Source organism: Micropterus salmoides, unplaced genomic scaffold (genome assembly GCF_014851395.1).
Source record: "Micropterus salmoides isolate LMB-PRFRI ecotype aquatic unplaced genomic scaffold, ASM1485139v1 Ms_hic_scaffold_8, whole genome shotgun sequence".
Taxonomy (NCBI): Eukaryota; Metazoa; Chordata; class Actinopteri; order Centrarchiformes; family Centrarchidae; genus Micropterus; species Micropterus salmoides.
In genome coordinates, this window is record NW_024044570.1 from 14,345,547 (window position 1) to 14,367,970 (window position 22,424).

The following is a 22,424-nucleotide window of genomic DNA, read 5'->3' on the forward strand; positions in this document are numbered from 1 at the left end:
CTGTGTTTGACACAGCCAGGAGCTTGATGATAGTAGTAATAATAATAATAATCTTTATTTGTAGAGCACTTTTCAAAAACAAGTTACAAAGAACAGAGGGGCTTGTAAAAGTGTGCAAAAGAGTGTTTTTCTTTCCTGTTGAAGTCATCAGCCGATGTTGAGTCCTGCCCTGTTTTCCGCAAACCCGCTCCATCAGTCAGACTCAACCTCCCATCCTCCTTTAATCTCTCCATTTGTCTTTCTCTACTCCAGATATCGTCCATGAGAACCTGAAGATGGGGTCGGACGGGGAGAGTGACCAGGCATCGGGGACTTCCTCTGATGAGGTGCAGTCGCCCACCGGTGTTTGTCTGAGGAACAGAGGGAACAGACGCATCTCTGCAGAGGTGGGATTTGTTATTTTGTGTTTTCAGGCGTTCATTGTTCTTGCATAGCCTTTCTGCTTTTTAAATGGAGACTGTGTTGTGGGGTATGAGTCACTGGCTACTATTAACAAGCTTTGACATTTGAATATGTTACTGTTATGAATCATGGCCCATTTATTCCTACCTGGCTTAGCGGTTCAGCTTACACTTTGTCGTTAAAAAAAAAAAAAAGCAAAAGACATTTGACAGTGGACTTATCGACACAAATTGGTATTTAATAACATGTGCATTACAGCTTCATGCTGTAACTCAGCGTAGGTGTATTCTCATAATGTCACGAATACAGAAGTCCTCAGCTGCCCACATTATCTCAGCAGAACATGCACATAGTGACTCCACATCCTGTACTGCAGAACATACTTTTGAAATCAGTTTTTATAAGGTTTCACTTGCTCCACACACCCAACCCCCTTACTTAATTTCTCCCTCTCTGAGTCAGTAAGGGGCAGGTGGACTTCATCTGGTGGTTACATAATGTCAACACATTATGGACAGACTTCTTGCTGTGATTAATATTATTTGTGTGTTATTGTCTAAGAGGGATTTAATTTTTATCACAAGCATTTTTTAATCCAGGGTGCTTGATTTTTGCATTTTAAGTGCAGTGTTAGTATCTCAAATTCATACTGTAAATACGAAGTGGTCATGGTTTGCGTCACACCACACACAGTTTTCAGCGCAGCATATGGAAAGACAGACGTGCATACAAATGCAAAACCAGATCAAGAGTGAAAGCTTTAATCTAGCTTGCTCGTAGGGACACACAAAAGGCATTGAAGTAAGAGAACTCGCTTTACACACTACATTATCTCAAAGTAAAAGATAAAGTGTTCTTAGTGGTGTTTCCCTGAATTTACCAGATTTCTGACATCGTTTGATTATTTTTTAGGTTCCAGTAGTAAATTAAGGGATTCAGATGGATAAAATGACATCTGTGTTTGATCATTCTTTCTTTTGTTTAGGATTCAACATACGTCCTTAACATTGAATTTTAAGTAATGTAAAAATACTGTATATCTCAACATGTGTTTTATATTACTTCAACAAAAAAGTAACAGGCAAAATCTTATCATTTTAACATAAGTTGATGTTTGGATTGTATCTGAGGATTTTAAACAATATCTGAAACTGCGTTTATCTCCCCTTTTTCCAACAACAAAGCCAAGACTCGGTCCCTTCAATCTATCTTAATGGCTACTAATGGGATTTTGAGGATGTACTGACATGAGTCAGTACAAGCAACTGTCCAGTATAATAATTAAAGTATAAAAAGAAAATGGCTGTGAACATCTTGCCTTCTGCGTTATTATTGACCGTAACATTATCTTTTATATTCTCAAACTTACAGAGGAAATGTACAAAAGCAAAAGTTTCGCTTGTGAAATAGATTTGTAATAATTTGTCAGTTTGTCAGTTTTGTTTCCACTTTCAGTTGTTTTTTTCCCCCCATTTTCCATAACATAGTGTGTGTGTTATCATTAAATGTGACCAATTTAAGATGTTGCAAAGTTTTTTCCTATTTTCATAAAAGAACTCAAAATGGGGAGCAACATTAAACAAAAAGAACAGAAACACACTTTATACTTGTTTTTTTATTGTACTGCATGTGTATTTTGATTTGTGGTTGATGCTGACATCTTGACAGGGAGCCACATGTTGCACAGTACCCGCTGTGTGATCATGCGAGGAAAAGTCTTGTGATTGAAGAACACACACTTCCCTCCCGCTGACAGTGTTTATTGGTTGGTTTGATCGCAGGACCTCTGGGGGTTTAAGAGCAGATACCACTAGCTACACAAATAAACCGAGCTTGCAAGACTGCACGAAAACCCCCCCCCCCCCCCCCAACCCTTAAACGAGTTGTGAAGCAGCTTACACCATTTGGGGCTACCCGCAGACTGAGACATGACACATCACCTCTTGCTATGTACCGAGAGTGTGTGCAAGCCGTGCACTCTGCACTTCCTGTGACTGTTTCACAGCCAGAGAAGGTTTATATTGACAGAGGCACGTACACACAAACACTCCTTATACTCCTCCTCGCAGCGCCATGCATTGTTTGCGCTGGTATGAGCAGCGTGATTGACCGGCGGGCTTGTTGTTGATGAAGTGATCCAACAGTGAAATCACTGTGCGGCCTCATCGTTTGTCTTTGTGCGGATGTGACACACAGAGGAGGGACAGTAGAAAAAAGATGAGGAGGAAGAATAGGAGGAGGAGTGAGGAAATCCCTCTGTCTGTGGTCAGGTAGAGGATTGTATGTCTCTCGCTGGAGAGGATGCATTGCTGTTTTGGGATTACATCACAAGGATTACTGTAATACGGTCCAGATGGGCCCCTCTTGTAACAGATTAGGACGGGTTGATTGGACAACTGGAGATGGGTGGTGATGGTGATGGTGGGGGTTTGTTTTGTTGTAGAGGTCAGATGATCACTTGCTCTTCGGACAAACCACCAATCCTGACCCAGCGCACACAAACTACAGACCAGCAGAACTGGGTATAATGCCATTCACAAATACAGATACAGTTGCACATCCTAGCAGCCTAGAAGTTCTCCATATGACTTTATTTTTCACCATTCATTTAGAGCTGAAACAATTAATCTCAATCGACAGAAAAGGAACACCCAGCCCTTTTGATCGTTAATCGTGAGAATTGGCTGCTTCTCTTTGTCTTATATGACAGCAAACTGAATATCTTTCAGTTTTGGACGGACAAAATAAGTGCTTAACTTGTAACTTATGCTGTGGGAAATATTATAAAGGAAACTTTCCCCTGTTTCTCTAGTTTAATAGACAAAGCGATTAATCAAATCATTAAGAAAATATTCATGCAATGAAAGTAATCGTTAGTTGCAGCCCCATTTTGATTATTAAAATTGTTGTGGATAAATTTTCTGTCAGTCGACAAATCATTTTATCAACTAATTGTATCACCTCCACAGTTAATATACACCCAGATGTCACTTAGAAATGTAGATCTGGTACATCCTTTAGCAGCTTGAAATAATATTTTTACTATAATATTAATATTTTTAATTTTTACTTTTTAAGCTTTGTACACGGCACCTTGACCAAATTACTTAAATGATCTTTTAAAAATGCGTTCAAAACATCAAATCTTCACAACAGCAAGAATGTGAGTTGTTGCATTCTGTGTTTAAATCTGTCAGGTGGAGGCAACCTCACAGGCAAAAGGCTGAGTCACTGTCATGGTTTGGATAAAATGTTGAAGGGTCAGTTGACCTGTCTCAGGTCAAGTCGCCTTCAGTTACAGATTTATCAATGAGCATGTTGAAATGTGGAAAGTTCAAAGTTTCATACTGTTGTATGTTACTAAATGTCCAGTGTTATCACAGAGGGTGTGGAAGTTTTAAAGGAGCTAGAGAGGCCGGATAAACAGTAACGTAGCAAATAGAGGAAACGCATGATGGGAAGAATCCAGACGTTGTATTGTGAGTAGGTGTTTCATTTTATATAACAAGCCATGAGGATCATGCTTTAGTACTTTGTTGCTCTTGGAAAGACTTTTCCATGAACTCTTAAAGGGCTCCACAGGCAGCCTTTATTATGTACACATGTTGGCCACACAAAACTGTATAGACGAATGCTCCTACGCGTGTGTTTATACACACACATAGACACACTGCACTCTCTGTTGACCAATGAGGCCTGAACCTGGCTGTTTCCTACAGATTGTACTTATTTATTCTGTGTTTCTGCCATTTTGTTGTCAATCATTGGTATTTATTCAGAGCTTACGCTGTTTGCTGAGGGTTCCTCCTATTTTTTCCAGGGTTGACACCGTTTTTAAATTGGGTCCTCTGTTGTTTTTATCTATTTTATGTGGATGTGTGGGACCAGGACCTGAACAAACGCCTTTCCCTGCCGGCTGACATCCGGATACCTGACGGTTACCTGGAGAAGCTGCAGCTGAGCAGCCCCCCCTTCGACCAGCCGCTGAGCCGACGCTCCCGTAGAGCATCACTGGTGAGACAGAGAGAAGAGGGGAAGAAGGATGGAGAGGGAAAGGAGACTGGTTGGAGGACAAGAAAGAAAAGAGAAAGGAAAATAAGACATTGGCAGATAGTTGGTGAACACCAAAAACAAAGCTAAAAGGACAATGAATATTGGAATTACATTTTAGCAAATTTGCACCATTAACAGTGGGCCGAATTAGCTATTAGCGGTGTACCCCTGGATGTACAGACAACTGTCACTGGATTACTTTGAATCTGAAGAAAACCTACAAACATGATGGTTCTCAGGCATATTCTGGAGTTATTAGGATTGCTTTTATCAATGATTGCTAAGCAGATTTTAGGGACATTTGTTTGCAGAGATAATGACATTCTAAGCAAGTGTAAGTCACTATCAGTCTAAAATGTATGTGTATCGTACATTCAGATTCAGAGAGAGAGAAAGACAAAGAGAGAGAGATCTTAAATCTGGATCTGCAAGGTAGCTTAGCCACAAATGTCAGATCAATGTAGTGGAATATATTTCTCTGTGAAAGGTGGAGAGAAAGTAGATTAAAATAACTGAAGTGCTACTGTACCTCCGAACTTTGCTTATGTAAATATACAGTACTTGCTGCCCACCTCTGAGAGCGAGCAGTACTGATTTGAGAATCAACAGTGGAGGAGAATCAGGCAGAAATGGAGAGAAATAGAAAGGCCGTCAGGGAGGGGCTGCGGAATATAAAGACAGCTGTGAGAGTTATATTTTATTTAAAGGCAGCAAGAAACAGAAGTGAGAGTGTGAGCGCTCCCACCTTGACTGTCTAATCTCATCCTCTCGTCATGTGTTTACACTGCACCTCGACATTCACTTTGTCAGCTGCCTCAATAATTGGCTTGTGGTTTTACTTTGAATGTGCATCTGTCAAAATCAGAACACAGGAAAAGTATGAACAGTGTGCCTCGCCCAGTCCACGGCATTTGCATACACATTCCCCTGCTGTTGAGAAAGCACTGAATGGCTTTGCTCATTATGTGTTCAACATTTTGAAAATCTATGAGCCGCCCAGACCTCACAACTCATCTGGCGACACAGAGCGTCAGCTTAAAGTCTGGTGAAGCTGCCTTTAGTTTGTATGCTCCTAGTTGCTGGAAAAGTCTCAAAATGACTTGCATCTTAGGCATTAAATAGTTTGTATGTGTACTCCCCCCCCCCCCCCGATTATTTTTCATTGTAAGTGAATCTGCCGATTATTTTCTTGAATAATTTAGACATTGTTTTATATAGAAAATGCCAGAGGAAAAAAAGGCAAAAAGCAGTCCAAAACCAAAATAATTTGATTAACTATCAGAAATGATAAAGAAAAGCATCAAATCTTGAAATTAGAGAGGCTGGAACCTCAAAAATGAGTAAGAGATGATTGCCCATTTATTTTCTGTTGACACTAATTGATTAATTCGTTGAGCTCTTGAGCATATTCAAGTTTTCCATTGTGTACTAAACATCTTGCTTTATACATGCTTTATAAATACAGTTTTCCTTTCCTTCCCTATAAACAAACACATTGGAAAAGCCAAAAGCCAACGGTCCTTTGTCACAAGAGATTATCTCTGAATGGCGGTTGGGGGTGTGTGACCTCCTTACACCCCTCCTCTGTTGCTGTGAGGCTGTCATAAGGATTTGTCGTAGTGTCTGTAAGCTTGTCAGTGCTAATAAAGACGCTACCCTCATTAATGGTGTTTGTCCTTTTCTCTCCTCCAGTCAGAAATTGGATTTGGGAAGCTGGAGACTTACATCAAACTGGACAAACTGGGGGAGGTACGTGAGAGTTTGTGTTCGCTATTCACCTTGACTTCTTCACAGGTGCTAATGTTTTCATAGTGAGTGATGTAACACGTACAGACAGCATTAGTAGAGTTTGCTTTTAACCCTTGACAGCCTGACTGCATCAGTCTAGCTTCTGAAACAGTTCCTCACCCCTTTCCTTCTCTTCCTGTCCTCCAGGGCACATACGCTACAGTCTTCAAAGGGCGGAGTAAGCTGACAGACAACCTTGTGGCACTGAAGGAGATAAGACTGGAGCACGAGGAGGGGGCGCCATGCACAGCTATCCGAGAAGGTATAAAAGTTATGCTATATAGTCCACTAGTTATTAGTAGGGTTGAAGGTTTTCCTGTGACTTAAAAATGAACTTGAACAGGAATAACTTTTGCCAGGATTCTGGGATTTCTCACCATAGAACTCCTGATAAGTCATTAACCCATATTGTAATTTTCTAAAGGTGTTCTTTCATATTCATTAGATTATGTGGTAGTACAACATCATTTCCACCCAAAAGAACGCTGTCCAAAATAATTTCTTCCAATGTTGAGCATATTGGTACCAGATTCTGGCCAGAATTCAGCCCTAGTTACCTTTGGTTCAGTTAATTAAACACTTGAACTCATAGAGTAAATAACTTTACCAAAGTGCCTGAAAATACAGGTCGCCCTCCTCAAGGAAAAATGCATTGTGGTTAGTTTGGAGTGAGAATGTAAGAAAACAGGAAAGAGCCCAAACATGCAAAGTGCAATGTGTCCTTTTGTTTTCTTTGAATATACTATTTTATATTTTTGTTGTGGTGTTGTTGATTAGTTAAATCTTTGTGTGTGACATAAGGCTTTATAAATTAACCTTACTTGGGCTTGATCAGTGTAAATTGAAACAAAAATTTGAACTTCAGCTCAAAGAAAATAAGCCAAGAGTGTAATCACACTGTTATAGCCGTCTCCTCTCTCTTTACCTGTAGTGTCGTTACTGAAGGACCTGAAACACGCCAACATTGTGACGCTGCACGACATCGTCCACACAGACAAGTCGCTCACACTGGTCTTTGAGTACCTGGTGAGACCAACAAAACCTCTGCCCTCATCTCCTGCATGACTCGCATGTTATTCTGTGCACAGATGCTGAAATAAATAAATTTTACATTATTATTCATGAGGAAGACGATGTTAATACAGAAGCACAACAGTTGAACTGTTGCAGTTTAGTGTGCCTATTCTTCTGACGTCCTCTCTCCCTCCCTCTCCCTTTCCCTCCCTCTTGTCTAGGACAAAGACCTCAAGCAGTACATGGATGACTGCGGGAACATCCTGAGCATGCAGAATGTCAAGGTGAGCCTCCGCAGGCTGCCTGCTGGCCCGGCCAACTTCACCAACTCTCACGACTTTGTGGTTTCTGATGTCAATACAAGAAACACTGTTTGTGTGCCCCCTGGTGGTGGAATGTAGTGTGAACCTGACTTTTCCACAAAAATCTGTTTTGTTTGTTTGCGTTTTGTTGAAATTTGGTTTAATGTCCCTTTGAATAGAAATGACATACTGCATATTAAACTCATCTTTGGCTGTTTGGATGGAGCATATAAATAATAAAAATATTTATTTTATTCTCCTAAATATCTATACTCCAGGGGGGCTTTGATAAATTGCATTAAATGTAGCAACATCATCTGTAACATATCAAATCTATAAAATCTATTCAGCATCAGTCTAAAACTAATTTGAACAGAATGGTAACTGTTGCTGATCTAAAATATCTTTTTCTCCAGATTTTTCTGTTCCAGATCCTGCGAGGCTTGGCGTACTGTCACAGACGGAAAGTTCTCCACAGAGACCTGAAGCCCCAGAATCTGCTAATCAATGATAGAGGAGAACTCAAACTAGCTGACTTTGGTAAACAGACAAACAAAAACGATATGCTTCTTTCATGTCAGAGGTTTTTCTTCAAATTAATTATCTGCCATGTGGATAAAAAGTCACCTGTTGATACATTTCTGAAGCTGCATTTGTCTGTATTTTACAAATACTGCGTGATACAATTCAGCCATATAATTTTTTTTTATATTTGGCATTTTGAAATGAAACCCTGAGCTTCTACCAAATTTGTCCTTTGGATCTGTATTTATTTGGCATATTTCTGCTCCACAGGCCTGGCGAGGGCCAAGTCTGTGCCCACTAAAACATACTCTAACGAGGTGGTAACGCTTTGGTATCGCCCTCCCGACGTGCTGCTGGGCTCCTCAGAGTACTCCACACAGATAGACATGTGGTGAGTGGGCCTCACTCTACAGGGGTGATTACAACTGTTACAAAACACTAAGTAGACTCCTGGCTACTCTCTCTTTATGTCCAGACGACTGAGTTCAGTGAAGGTGCAGCTGCAGATTAACAATATAAAATTTCCTGTCATGAATTTCAAATTTTTGTCTTCTCGTCTCAAACCGCTTCAGTGAGTTGTAGTTAGGGTTGGGTATCGTTTGGATACCAGTACCAAACCCCCAGTACCCTTAAAGTGATACTGATACCAATTGAGTACTTCATTCGATACCTTGCATAAAATGTCACCTGTTGACATGTCACCTGATAAGTAGCTTATTATTATTATTGTTATTGCTATGGACAAGCAAGGTTTTCTATTAAATTTTTTTCTTGTTTCAAATAACTGCTACATAAAAAGTATTGGGAAATTGTATCACATGGCTCCCCATCCTAATTAGGTTGTCCTCACTGGTAGTATTAGCCTATAAAGAGAAAGACTACAGCTTGGGAGTTATTTTTTATTTGAATGAGAGAGGACGAGTGAAATAGTTTAGAATAGAAATAGTTTAGACTCGGCGCGTGTAGGCCTTTTTTGATACAGTCTATGGTGCAGGCACATAGGGTGAAAAAAGGTGTGCTCTTCTTTTTCTTTCGGTGTGTTGTTTGCGTATTTGGCTGCAAGCAAAACCATAGAAATAGTAATTTTTTGCCGCGATCTGGTTACAAAAAGTAGGCCTAGGTATCGATTGAATTACTGGTTTGACTGGAGATGTTTCGGTTCTACTCCATACCGGGTTGTTTCTGTCGGTACCATAAAGGTACCGAGTAGCCATACCCATCCCTAGTTGTAGTGTAAGCACACATGTTTGGAGCTCCTTTAACTTAATTGATGCTCTTATGTTGAGCAATTTATGTATTGAGCACCAATCTACAATGAAAATACTTTGAAGTGGCACATGGCTGTTAATGAACATGCTCAAGCTGTAATGGAATTTAATGGTTAAGAATGGTTTCCTTTAAACTTCAAAGTACTTTGCCCTGTTCTTAAATTAATTCCTGCTTCTTCCTTTGATATTCACTGGACAGACTCAACCGGTTCAGATTAATGTGCGATTCAGGGAGTTTGATCCCCAAAAGTTAAAGGTGATGTAAATACAGAAGACCTGTTGATTTGGATTGGTGTTAAAGTTTCGGTCATCTATTTATGTCCTAATCCCTTTGTCTTCCTGTCAGGGGTGTGGGCTGTATATTTTATGAGATGTCTGCCGGCAGGCCCCTGTTCCCTGGCTCCACAGTGGAGGACGAGCTGCACCTCATCTTCAGGCTGCTAGGTCAGTGCTGCCCCCTGCTGACAGAGAAGCACTCAAAATTTTTAATATGATCCTTTAATCGCATTAACCCTGGCATGCAGCCCCTGTGGCAGCGTGAAAAGCCCCTCCAGCTGCCTTGGTATAAAGCCCGACTAACAGGGTCAATTGAATGTCCCTCCACAGGCACTCCCACAGAAGACAGCTGGCCTGGAATATCCTCTATTGACGAGTTCAAGTCCTACAAGTTCCCCAAGTACAAGGTCCAGCCCCTCATTAACCATGCACCCAGGTAAGACTGGGAAACTTATATTCTGAACATCTGAGTTTTCTTTAATATGGATTGATCAAATGTGGTGTGCTGCTACTTACCAAATGTTACACATACAGATATGTGGCACTTATACACCTTTACAGTTTCTTAACACTCCCCCCTTACCTCTCTTGTTAGCCCTCTAATCAATGGAGATGGAAATGAGCAAATGTTCCTAATCAGACCCAGGTATAAGAGAAGAGCTGCTACTGTATGTAGAGCATTTTAGAGTTTGTCATTAGTATTATTGGTTTGTTTAGTTAGGAGTATGTGCTCTGTGTCACTTCCTGTAAGGAAATCCTGTGGAATAGTTGACTGTGTTTCCTTCCTTACACTAGCCAGCATCTGTGAGTCACTCCCAACTCTACTGACCTCCCTCTCTCCTGGCCTCTCTCCCCCCTGCAGGTTGGACACTGATGGCATCGACCTGCTGATGTCATTCCTAAAAGTGAGTCTCACTACATCTGCCAGGCTTGAACGGGATGTTAAAAGCAGCGTGACACATTTTGCAGCTATGATAGGGCTGTATTTTTGGAAAGAAGTGCATAAAGGCGCACGAACACATTCACATGCAATCACACATTGCTGACCCCATTTTTTTTTTGTTCTTGTTCTTTAATGACTTTGTTTCTTTTACTTCCTGCGAATTTCAGTACGAGTCGAAAAAGAGGATCTCTGCTGATGAAGCAATGAGACAGCCATACTTCAGGAGCCTGGGGCCACGTGTGCACTCGCTGCCAGAGAGTGAGTAATGAAATGGCAACGCAGTAATCCAGACTTGGCAGGCTCCGCTACGTACAATTTGAAGGATATTGCAGTGTACAGTGAGGATCAGTTACGGCCTCATAACAAAGCCATTGTTCTCCTGGCAAGATGTGACTTCTGTTGCACTGACTGACTCTTTATGTCTGGCAGGCATATCCATATTCACACTGAAGGAGGTCCAGTTGCAGAGAGACCCTGGCTACCGGAACTCATCGTACCCTGAGTCCGGTGAGGAAGAATTCAAGAATGAACACTATGATGGCTTGTGTTTTTACTGTTAACTAGAGGTTTTCAAACTGTGAGGCACGCCTCCCTAGAAGCCACGGGGGGGGGTTCGAAGGGTGGGATGTGGAGGGAGAGAAGTGAGGCAAAAATACTGCATGAGGTGAAAAGAAACTAAAAACAACAGGAAGTTAGTTTTTGTCGTACAGTCACTAACAGTTGCCAGCAGTAGCTGTGACACAACTCATTGAGTTACTTGAACCATATTGCCACAAATATGTGTTTTATTTTCCTTCTGGATATTAACGCAGTCATATCTGAACATGCAGACATGATACACATATTGTTAGATTCAGTGTGACTTACACTTGCAGAGGAAATAATTATTTCTAGTGTCCACAAATAAACATCCATAAATCCGCTTAGAAATAATAGAAAAGAAAGATGCTTCTCTTGCCTGAGAATCATCACATTTTAAGATTCCTTCAGTATGAAAGAAATCCAGTGATCGACGTTGACGGGGAACGCTGCAAACAGGAACTGCTACATGCATGTATGGCAATGTACATAATACCTGTATACTGTTTACTATATGTAAGCCTCAAAGCATTGTCTGACTTTGAAATCCTACGCTGTAAACTATATAAAACAAAATAATTTATATTTTTTCTGTTTCCCCTCAGGCAACGGAAAGAGCAGAAGACAAAGCATGCTGTTTTAGATTCTCTGGACTGTATTTTTTATTTTTTATTTGGGAAGGATCTCCTAGCTGTACAGTCTCGCTGATGGATCAGTAACCTGAGATGTATGTTGGCGTGGAGCATCATCATCATCATCACTCCCCCAGAACTACTTGGGAAACTTGTCCACAGTGTGACCGACCGCCGTTCCAGGTTTGGCCTGAACCTGGCCCAAAAGAGACATTTATATACTGTACATCTATATTTATTGAGAAGAGAATTTGCTGCTAAATACAACTACTGTCTAGAATTCTAACGGGCTCAGTCACTTTAATGAATACATGCAATGTGTATAGATTTTTAAATCTTTTTTTCTTTGAAGTGGTGATATTTTTAGTGATTTTTTTTTTGTCGTTATTTCCATTTTCCTACATGCAAATCTCCACCTCAAAGCTCCTCAGTGTGTGTGGGTGTGTAAGGCACGCAGACAAACAGAGGGATGTTTCTGTAGCAACTCGAAGGGGTTTGATTTTCTGTCTGTTGCCACGGTGCCGTTCTCGGCGGCACCCATCATTTGTGACCGTTTACTCTGAAGGTTTTTGAGGCCAGCTTTGAACTGATAATTTTATCTGGAGGCTAATATGAGAGCAGTGCTGCCAAGCTCTGTGCAAACAGATCACATTCTTGTCAGATGCTGGCATATCATTCCAGGATGCTGCGGTCTCTTGTCGTGACCAATGAACAAATGCAGGGGGAAAAGAGGCGACGTAGATTTATTAACAAGGGCATTACAGGATTAGTTACGCCTCCTAAAGTCTTCAGAAAATATTTTATATATTACTACAGTGAACAGCCTTCTCATCCTTTTCCACCTCAATCTGTCACATTATCTCCTCCAGTCTGTTACAAAGAGGGGGTGCAGAGTGAATTCCCAGTGTTGATATCTGCTGCCTTTGTCCATTACAGATGTGTTCTCCTTTCTGCCATTCCCATCTAACATCAGCTGTAAAAATGGATCCTTCTTTTTCTGGATTGCCTCCAGCATTGTGTTGCATGCCTGCTCTGTTGTATGAGGAAGCACACAGTCACTGAACTCCTAATTGTGGGAGCATTAGCTATAGTCCTTCCCCTAGTGAATACGATCTATTTAACAGTGTTCCAAGAGATGTTTTGTATGATATTCTTTAACTTTATTTGTGGATAATTGTTATTGGTGTGGGATTTTCGTTGCAGATGCCCTCCCATATGAGCCCCCCCCCCCAGAGTAAAAAAATAAAATCTAAGGTTTAAACAGAAATCATATAAACTGCTTTTTTGTTCTTGTTGTATAGACTATATATATATATCTATTTAAGCTTTGCTTAATTTAAACGGCACGGTGTTCAAGCATTCAATGCTTTGTTTATTGAAAATGACAAGACATTCGTCACAATACAAAATTATACAGAATACAAACTGTATACCAAGTCCAGTATAAAAAAAAGAACATTACAAGTGTTACAAAGGTTTTTCATTGATTTGAAATCTTGTCTTCATTTAAAAGATTTTGAAAAAACAAAGAAAAATAGGACAACAAGGCACAGCCGGTACTATCTGAAAAGCTTAGTGCATACAATACAATACCACATGTGAAACTACCAGTTTCACATTGTGATAAACATTTAAGGAAAAAAGGTGTTTGTTTTTTTTGTTACAAGATTAAAATAGCCAAGCTCTCTGCGCAGAATGAGCGGCTGGCTAGTCTTTTGCAGCTAGCTACACGTCACTACTGTCCATTGTGGACAGGGTCATGTGGAAATGTGCTATACTTTATCACAAGGAGCCAGACGTCTCACAGACATCGTGGCGCATGGCTTTTACCAAGTGCTTTCAACCACTGGAGTCTGAAGCAACTCAAGTGCAAAAAAGTGAGGTCACATACTGTCAAAATTTAACAGGACGAACAAGAGATGGCTGCTGCTGATGATTGTGAGAAATTTTCAACAAGAGATGGATTAAGATGGGAGGTTTTTTGACAGACCCCGGATCAGGATTTGTGAGTGGTGGGGGACAGGAGCAGAGAGGAGGGTGTTCCTTCCAGGTTTGGCAGGGGGACAGGCATGTGTCCGTTGATTAGGCTGGGGAACTGTGGAGGAAGAGAGAGGGTCTGAGAGTTAGCAAGGAGGGGATGGAGGCTCTATGAAAGCTGCTTTCCGGTGAGGAACTGCAGCATTGTCAGTGCTCAGGTTTCCTGTTTTTCTTTTTTTTTAATTCATTGTGCCTCTTCCTTTTCGTCTCGGTCTCCTTTACCTCCACAACAGAAGGAGAAGTCAACATTTTTGTGCACAAAGAATCCGGTATGTGTGTGTATGGAGGGGGGTGTGGCGTATATGTGTGTCTGTTTCACAAATGAGGAGCAGCTCTCAAACCAGTCCACCCTGTTCAGACTGGCTCCCTTGGGCTCAAACAGGAAGTATTCACAGGATTTCCTGTCCCTCTCACAAGCGCTGAAACAGGACACCTCTGCTGGACCTGCTTACTAAGTTTCGACTAGTTTCGCAACCGTTGGTGCCTGCTGTTTTACAGATCTCACAAACATCAAGTTTTAAGTATGCTTTCAGTCAACCTGCCCAAGACCGGCACTTCATTATAAGGACATAATAGAGGGTCAATGCCAGGTATAACAAACTACTTATTCCACAGAAGTTAAGGTTATAACATCTTATTATGTCAACTTTTCTCTTCCTGTCATAATCTTTTCTCACCTGATTTTAACGACCTCTGGGATTTTGCAGGATTTCACCTGCACAGCTTCACAACTTCCTTCTCGGCTTTCGAACACTACCAGTAAACAATAATCCTTTGAGCACACTTTGTGTTCTCATCTTCTATTTTTGTCCCTCGATCTTCCTCTACACTGCACCTGTGTGTGTGTGTGTGTGTGTGTGTGTGTGTGTGTGTTTCCTACCTGGAATAGGGAGCTGTGGCCCTGCAGCCGGGCGGGGCTGAGCGGAGCGACTGGGCTCAAGCTGCTCCAGAAGTGGATGCCTGACAACAGAGGACTGTGAGCCAGCAGCAAACCAGAGGGAGTCTGTGAGGGGAGGGGGGTAAACAGAAAGGGATGGAGGCTCCGTGTAAATAAAAGAAACGAGTGAAGACAACATTTTTTGAAAGAAAAGCACTGGTTGGAGAGCATTGCTCCGAGGGCTTGGGTAATGTAAACATGCACAATTGGTAAATGGACGTGTATTGGCGTTTGAAAAAACAAACTGACGGAGCAGGAAGGAAGTCTGTGGTTTCTCCTTCAGAATACAGGGATGATGGGGGGGGGGGGGTTGTTGATTTGGGGGGGGGGGCACACTTGGAACGCCAACTAAAGAGAAAACATATGAAATCAATTTCTGCCTCTCCCCTGGTCCACCCCCCCCACCACCACACTTTCCCCCTGTGTCACCTCAGAGAAGTAAGCCAGTGTTGCGGGGGGACCCAGCCCTGCTCCCATTATTAATGGAATTATTAGAGCATATGGCATCACTTAGGGCCTCTTCCCCGCTCTCATAGCTTGGACTTGGACTGTAAATCGCTTGTTTTCGTCTGATCTCACTTTTTCTGCCCTCATAAACAGACAGTGTGAGTGAAGCATTAATGCCTTTCTTAACGTGTGGATAAGCCTCTGATGTGGTTTACTCAAATGTTAACGAATTTCTAACTGAAATAAATGATTCAATACCAGTTGACGCTTGTAGCAGAGCTTTTGGGGTTATAGCAAAGATCAAAACTAAACAAAATGTCATGGCTGGATGAATTTGGCTCCAAATTTGTGGCAGACAAAAAAGTACTGTAAAACCTGAAGCCTTCTTATAGCAGTCATGCCATTTAAGACTGGACAACCAAAAGAGGTAAAAAGCAGCTGTTTTATTTACCACACTTTACATGCAAGATTGTTTTCAAAACTTTAATTTGAGTAAAGGCATTTTTCTACACGGCCTGTTATTTGCAGCACATAAACATTCTGGCAGTAATTTTGGCTTTTACCCCGCAGAACTGTTTATCGAAAAATATTTGGAAGGTTTCATCCTGAACCAAACACAGAGTGACTCATTAAATTACTCTACATTTGCATTCGTTCAAATGATGTAAAATTCCTTTCCTTTATGACATGAAAGTGCCTGTGCACACTTTACCCTAAAATCTTACCAATTTACCTTTTTGTTTGTTGAGGACATTTTGACCCAAGTGACTACTTAAATAAATATAGTCTTTCCACCAGCACATGCCAGGCTGTGTCAGATGTCTCTTGCTGCTCTCTGAGCGCTTTAGGGACACTGACATCATACTTTGGATAGATCCCATCATCTCCCCGTGGCCAGCCAGGCCACCGCACAGAGGGGACGGAAACAGATCACAGTATTATTCTCTTTCTTGCTAAGATTTGATTATTATTGGGCTCACTGTACTTCGGCTGTGACTGGCACAGAGTTATCTGGGCTAGTTTAAATCATTGAGAGCAGAAATAAGAGAACTGGTATAAAGGTTTCAACAAATCAGGGTGTGTAAACATGTCGTGACAAGATAGAGATAAAGCAGGTTTTAGAGAAGTGTGTGCAGAAACTACCATTGTAACAGCAATAGACGATAGAAGATAGTATTTATTTTGCCCATTTTGTCCTACAATGGGCAAAATGCCGAGGAACACCTTGAATGTGTCATGAGTCCCCCAAAGTGATAATCATAATTTATAGTCTCTAAACCACCTGACTCACTGACTGCGAGAGGGAGGAAACCCATTTGAACATGTGCACACAAAGTGCCATTATCTGCACTGGCTGTGCTGCCCACAGGAAATAATAGTTGTGTATTATTCAGCTAAATCGTCTCACCTGTGCAGTGAAGAAGGCAGGAGTGAGGGAGCCAGACGGCAGTGCTGGACTGTTGAGGGCGATGGAGCCGATGTCGCTCCCTGCAAGCAGTAGGGATGGCGCAGAGATCTCCAGAGCTTTGGGCTTTTTGCTTTTTGGTGGGAGTCCATCTCCTTGGTTATTACTACTACTAGTAGAGCTACTTCTACCACTACTGCTGCTCCTCCTCTCAGGAGGCTGCAGGGCTCGCTCTCTGTGCCCAGAGGAGAGGTTGAGGGGCTGAGCGCTCTGGTCAGAGTCCTCCTCCTCCTCGGCACCAGGGCTCCAGCTTTGGCCGGGCTGGGTGTGGGGAGAGGATGGTGAGTGGTGTTTGGATAGCCTGGGGGAGATGTAGGACTCGGGTTTGGCAGAGGGAGGGGAGCTCCTTTCATTAGCACCAAAGCGGATGACGGAGCGCGGCTCCTCTTGGCGCTCCCGCAGGGCACGGAGCAGCTCAGGCTGGTTCTGCAGGGAGCTGATGCTGAAGGACGAGTAGAGACCTGAGCGAAGGTAGTCGTTCCGACATTGCTGCGCCCCCAGGGCTGCCAGGGTCCTCCTCTGGGTATCCTCCTCACCTTCCTCTTCCTCCTCCTCCTCTACCTCCAGTTCAGATGCCTCTCCTTCCTGGATGGGAAACCTTCCAGAAGCCAGGCCCATCTCTACCACCTGGGGGTCCATCTTAAGGATCTCAGGGAAGGACACAAACTTATACACAAACTTCTGGCCAATCACCTTCTTGATGATGTTCTGTAAAACAAACACACACCATTAATGAGGAGAACTCTTTACAGCATTTCTCTTTATGCACAGCAAACAGATTTTAATCTAGATAAATTAATCACGGGGACAATAAAAGTGTTTTTCTCCAGTGAAGGCAAAATGGCATACTGAAACAACTTTGTGTTAAGAGTGCTACATCACAGCCGGATTTCCACTGCCATCTGATGAGAAAGAGGAAGTGGAAGTGTCTATCAGGGGAGATTGTGGGTTAAAAGAGAAGAACAACAAAGAATTTGTTGTGGTACTACACTCCTTTCACATGCCTTCAGTTCCTATTAGCTACAAGAGCTGTAATAACATGACTAGTTGGACTCTTACAGAGCTTCTGCACATTAACCACAGTGACTACTATGACATGGTGACGTTTACTCCACCTTGTCATAGTAGTAGCGCAGGGCTCTGCTCAGCTTGTCGTAGTTCATGTTGGTCTTGTTCTTGCGCAGCCCCCACAGCTTGGCCACTTCCTCTGACTTCAGTAGCTTGAACTCTCCGTCTGTGGACGTCCAACATATCAGGTGTTTGTGGCTTTGGTCCAGCAGCAGCTGCAGCAGGAACTGCCACAGGGTGATGGCACTGTCCATACCTGCAGCAAGACATGATTAGTGGGAGAGGAGTGAAACAATTTGACTCAGATGGAGCAGAGCACTCAGCATCAAAGCCCTTATTGATTATCTTTTTAAAAACATCACTCGGTGATGTCTGAGGTCTTCCTTCTGTGGCCATTTTCTCTAGACATGACAACAATGGAACATGGGCACTGAGAGATGTCAGCAGCAGACACAGAAAAAGCACCAAAACTAACTACACAAACACTACTTGCCAGATGCTACAATAACAGAATAAGCACAAACCTCACAGGGAGACATGCTGGGTAGCTCTTTGCACTGTGCTCATTCCTTTCTGTATTTTAGACCTGTGTAAACTAACAAAACAATTAAAAATTATCTTGTGTATTTAAGGAGCCTGTTTAGAACAAGAATAGCTGATGTTTCATCTTAATTAAATGCCTTTTCCCCCTGGTTCCTGTCTTGCCAATGTAGTGCATACAGACCAAATTGGGTTACTGGCATATGAGGGAACGGCCCGTTTGAGCTGTAACATGTGGTGTAAGGAAGAGTAGACTTGTGATGAATAGAACAGTGTGTGTTAAAGAGTGTAGTGTAATGTACCAGCAGCAGAAGAGAAAAAAAATATAAGGAGGAACAACAGCTCAAGCCAGAAATATGCTGCGGTTCAACCTGGCCCTCTCTCCACAGGAAGTATGACGGGCCCAGGGTGGGTTATTCCTTTAATAGAGGAATGTGCAGCCTCGAAGCTCCTGTCTGCCTGCTAGGAGCTCACATATTAATAGTGGGGGTGAGACAACAGACAGTAACACCAGAGAAATGCTGAGAGGATTAATCGATTCATCAAATGACAGATAATAATTTGGGTGATATTTAGATAAGCGGTTAATCATTACGCCATTTATTAAGCTAAAATAACATTCCCCTTTCTAGCATCTTAGATGTAATAAATTGTTGCTTTTCAGTTCAGTTTTGTAAATGAACAATGTTTAAGACAAAAAAAAGTTATTTCAAGACATCAACTTAGGCTTTGATAAACTGTGATGGACTTTTTAAAAATTATACCATTTTGACATTTTAGATATACAGAAAATATTTTAACATGAATCGATTAACATAATTGTTAGCTGCAGGCCCAAAGCAGACAAACACAGGGCTCAAACTTTTTAGGTACCGACAGTAATGAGTCTGTAGCACTAAGTATCAAAAACGGTCAAGTACCAAGAGCTGGCAATAAATGCCAGATCAGGTTCAATAGTTGATTTGTAGTCTTTGCCTTTTCTTTAATCAGAGTTTTGCCAATTTTAGACCCTCTTCTTCAGCTGCTTGGGTGAAAAGTTTGGTTTCTTTTGTTAAGTAAAAAGGGAAATATTTCTATTCCTCAACATACAGTATCAATAAAACAGCTGTTTGGGCATCACTCAGGTATGGTTTCGGCACTAGAATTGAACTATTTCACGTTATGCTCTGCCCAACATACTGATGGACCTGACTGTGTTCTCGTCTTGTGTTCTCTTCTGTCTAACCTGCAGATGTGATTAGTGACTGATGATTAAAAACAAACAAAAAAGATAACAGAAGCGCCTTTCAACCACTACATATCTCAGTCTGGAGAGGAGAGAGAAACAGGCTGAACACATTTCCGACAAAGGCTATCCCCTGAGTTTTCTAACTGCCATGGTAAACTACAAACCTGTCAAACTCAGGACTTCCTCCTATTCTACTTCCAAGGACAAATGGTGAGTAGAGGGGATCCCACAGCAGGGGAGCATTTCCCCAGTCCTGCCACACTTCCCACAAAAATCCCAAAGGGACAAGGGTCAGAAGATCAAATCATTGTCCCCTTTCCACAGCTCCACCCTTTAACCCACTCTGAACTCAGACTTTGGTTTGGCTTTTAAACTCTTTGAAGTAAAAGTAAAGCTTGCCAACACAGAGCCTGAGCGCTGACAGGTCTACAATTAGGCCAGTGTGACTTATAAACATTCACCTTTGCAAGATGCTGCAAATAACACAGGATAACTTTAAAGTATGGAGCAGCTGGAGGTCAGAAATACCTCCTATGAAAATAGGCCATTTAAAACATTATACAGTACAATAAAGTTATAATAACCTCACTATTCATGTATACCATGAATATTAGAGGATACGCCTACCACACAGAGATTAGATCCCGTGTACCAGCCGTAAAATGAGGTGACTTACAAAACCGCAGACACGGTACAACTCTTTCTAGGAATATTACAGGGGCATTGTGGTGGTTTTGGTCGGGGATCAGGAGCTTGCTGCGGATGCTCGGACTGAGGAGTCTCGCTGCGCGCACAAAGCCATCCAGTGTTGGCTGAACGGAAACTCCTAATGAGATTAGATGGTGTGTGCAGACATTACTTAGCCATGACTAAATCTGCTCTCTTCCTGTTCGCAGACGGTGGAAAATTCAACAGGGGCCCATAAGAAAAGCATCTGTAAACAGCGGCCATAGACTCTGAGGCGGTTTTTGCATTGCTCGTCTTTTTGTTTGCCTCTTCTTTTAAAGGGGGATACTATAGATGTATCCAGGACTTAAAAGTTGCAGTAACTGTTACAGAGGTCTGAATCACTATTCCGCTCCACTGACTCATTTTCAAGATGTTGCTCGGACCGGAAGACGGCATTATTGTGTCCGAATCTAAATCGGCACTATTATTGCTAAAAACTTAAAAGTACTCTCGATCAGACGTCTAACACAAGGCAAAAACCCTCACACAAATGTGAAGTGTAAATACGGTCGCTAATACTACTAATAACGCATTATTCCACCATCCACACGCTACCAATTAGCCAACAAAGCGCTGTTCATAGGAAGACGTTTCTTTTACGTTACCTGCGATCTTTGACTTGGTCTTTTTACTCCGCGAAGTTTACGGTGAAGCTTGTGTGATTCCTTGTTTTTCCATGCTTACTTCTAGTCTACACAGTTGTACTGGACTGAAATAGGATCCTGAGCTTTTTCTTTCTCTGAGCAGGAAGTTGGAGCAGGCAGACACAGAGCCGGCTGACTTCCTCTCCCCTACGATTCCCCAGGCAGTTTGCCGTCTGTGTAAACACACTTTTCCTCCCCTCCTCTTCTCTGCCTGTCCGCTGACGGCCAGCAGTAGGCCTAACGTTACTCTGTGTCGGCACACATGCCGCAGAAACTCCTACAGCCCATAAATTGACATCACCAGGCCGCAGGGTGATGCTTTCAGGTACGGCTCGTTAGTTCAAACATTTAAAAGTCATGTGGTTTTAGGTCTTCTCCTATTTCGTTTGCATTTTCGTATAACAGGGCAGTGGGTTGGATTAAATCAGCGCCAGGGTTAGGGGATACTTTAACTGAAGTGGCCTAACTAATTCTGTGCTATTTGAATAAGAAATGCAGCTTTTGTACGACAGTAAAATGAATTTATGAAGATGGGACAGGACTCAGCGGGGGGATATTCATGTTACAGCAAAGAGACAGGCGAAGAGGTGAGAAAACTGATCAGAATAAAATTAATTGAAGAAATTAGAAAAGTGGCATATAATTCTATAAAAAGTGTAATCTATACATTATATACACTGCAATACCTTAAGACTGAATTGTGAAAATCTATTTATGCAAAAATGAGTCCAGTTGTGCAATGCTGAAATCTTTATCTAATTACTTGATATAATACAACCATGTGTCTGTTATTATAATATTATGAATATTTTAATATTCTTTTAATATTAGTAGTTTCAGTGTATGTTTTGTTGGAAATATTTAAATCAATAAATATATTTAATAAAAAAATGTACATTCATTGAATTTATTTTGTCAATATGAATAAAGGCTTGTGATTAGCCCATTTCCACCCAATGTCAAACAATGATAGAATAAACTTTACCTTCAGTTGTTGAATGTATACTTTAGCCTATGTATTGTTACTGTACAGGACAAAAGCACTATGATGGATAAGATATTGAGCTGTTTTGGTGTGAGGTCTGAGGTGATTACATTTATAATGTACAGGGTTTTTGTGTATGTGCCATTTTTGCCTTTATCTGATAATAGGGACAAACATGAAGAGCAAAGGGGGGATGACATGCAACAAAGATCCTCAGCTGGCATTAATTTGTGATCACATTTTTCTTAGAGTCACTTTGAGAATAAAATTCACTTGTTTTGGTTGTTGGTAGTAACACAGGAATTGGTTCAGTCGTTATACTTTAAATAAAATATAAGCTACCTGTCAACTCTAAAAGAGTCATCGGTCAAAGTGTACAGCAGACTTCATTCCTTCCAACACTGGAACACTTCCATGGGCTTTGCGTTTTTGTGGTTCAATCACGTGAACGCCATGTGGGTCAATGTGTCCAAAAAACTGTGGAGGTCAGTGGTCCCCATAGGTGCCAGAGGTGTATCACCGGGGAGGCGTGGCTCCCGTCTGATTGGCGGCTGAACTTTAG

General features: G+C 41.8%; 2 protein-coding genes across 2 annotated transcripts in view; one reads left to right on the forward strand and one right to left on the reverse strand.

Moving 5' to 3' along the window:
- The window catches only part of LOC119893683 (cyclin-dependent kinase 17-like), a 31,287-nt gene extending 19,222 nt beyond the window's left edge, over window positions 1-12,065 (forward strand). The window contains exons 4-17 of the mRNA XM_038705998.1: window positions 253-386; window positions 4,291-4,416; window positions 6,148-6,204; window positions 6,391-6,505; window positions 7,175-7,269; window positions 7,479-7,541; window positions 7,976-8,099; window positions 8,355-8,475; window positions 9,699-9,796; window positions 9,959-10,064; window positions 10,491-10,533; window positions 10,739-10,829; window positions 11,001-11,078; window positions 11,756-12,065. Coding sequence (XP_038561926.1) covers window positions 253-386; window positions 4,291-4,416; window positions 6,148-6,204; window positions 6,391-6,505; window positions 7,175-7,269; window positions 7,479-7,541; window positions 7,976-8,099; window positions 8,355-8,475; window positions 9,699-9,796; window positions 9,959-10,064; window positions 10,491-10,533; window positions 10,739-10,829; window positions 11,001-11,078; window positions 11,756-11,793 — 1,289 coding nt within the window. The 3' untranslated portion in view covers window positions 11,794-12,065. The remainder of the gene's footprint in view (window positions 1-252; window positions 387-4,290; window positions 4,417-6,147; window positions 6,205-6,390; window positions 6,506-7,174; window positions 7,270-7,478; window positions 7,542-7,975; window positions 8,100-8,354; window positions 8,476-9,698; window positions 9,797-9,958; window positions 10,065-10,490; window positions 10,534-10,738; window positions 10,830-11,000; window positions 11,079-11,755) is intronic.
- Window positions 12,066-13,133: 1,068 nt separating this feature from the next.
- Window positions 13,134-21,149, reverse strand: LOC119893684 (ETS domain-containing protein Elk-3-like). Its single transcript, XM_038706000.1, has 5 exons — window positions 20,839-21,149; window positions 17,784-17,992; window positions 16,612-17,376; window positions 14,700-14,822; window positions 13,134-13,877 (listed from the first exon to the last, which is right to left on the reverse strand). Exons 2-5 carry the CDS (start codon window positions 17,988-17,990, stop codon window positions 13,779-13,781), a joined length of 1,194 nt encoding a protein of 397 aa, XP_038561928.1. The 5' UTR covers window positions 17,991-17,992; window positions 20,839-21,149; the 3' UTR covers window positions 13,134-13,778.
- Between the last annotated feature and the right edge of the window lie 1,275 nt (window positions 21,150-22,424).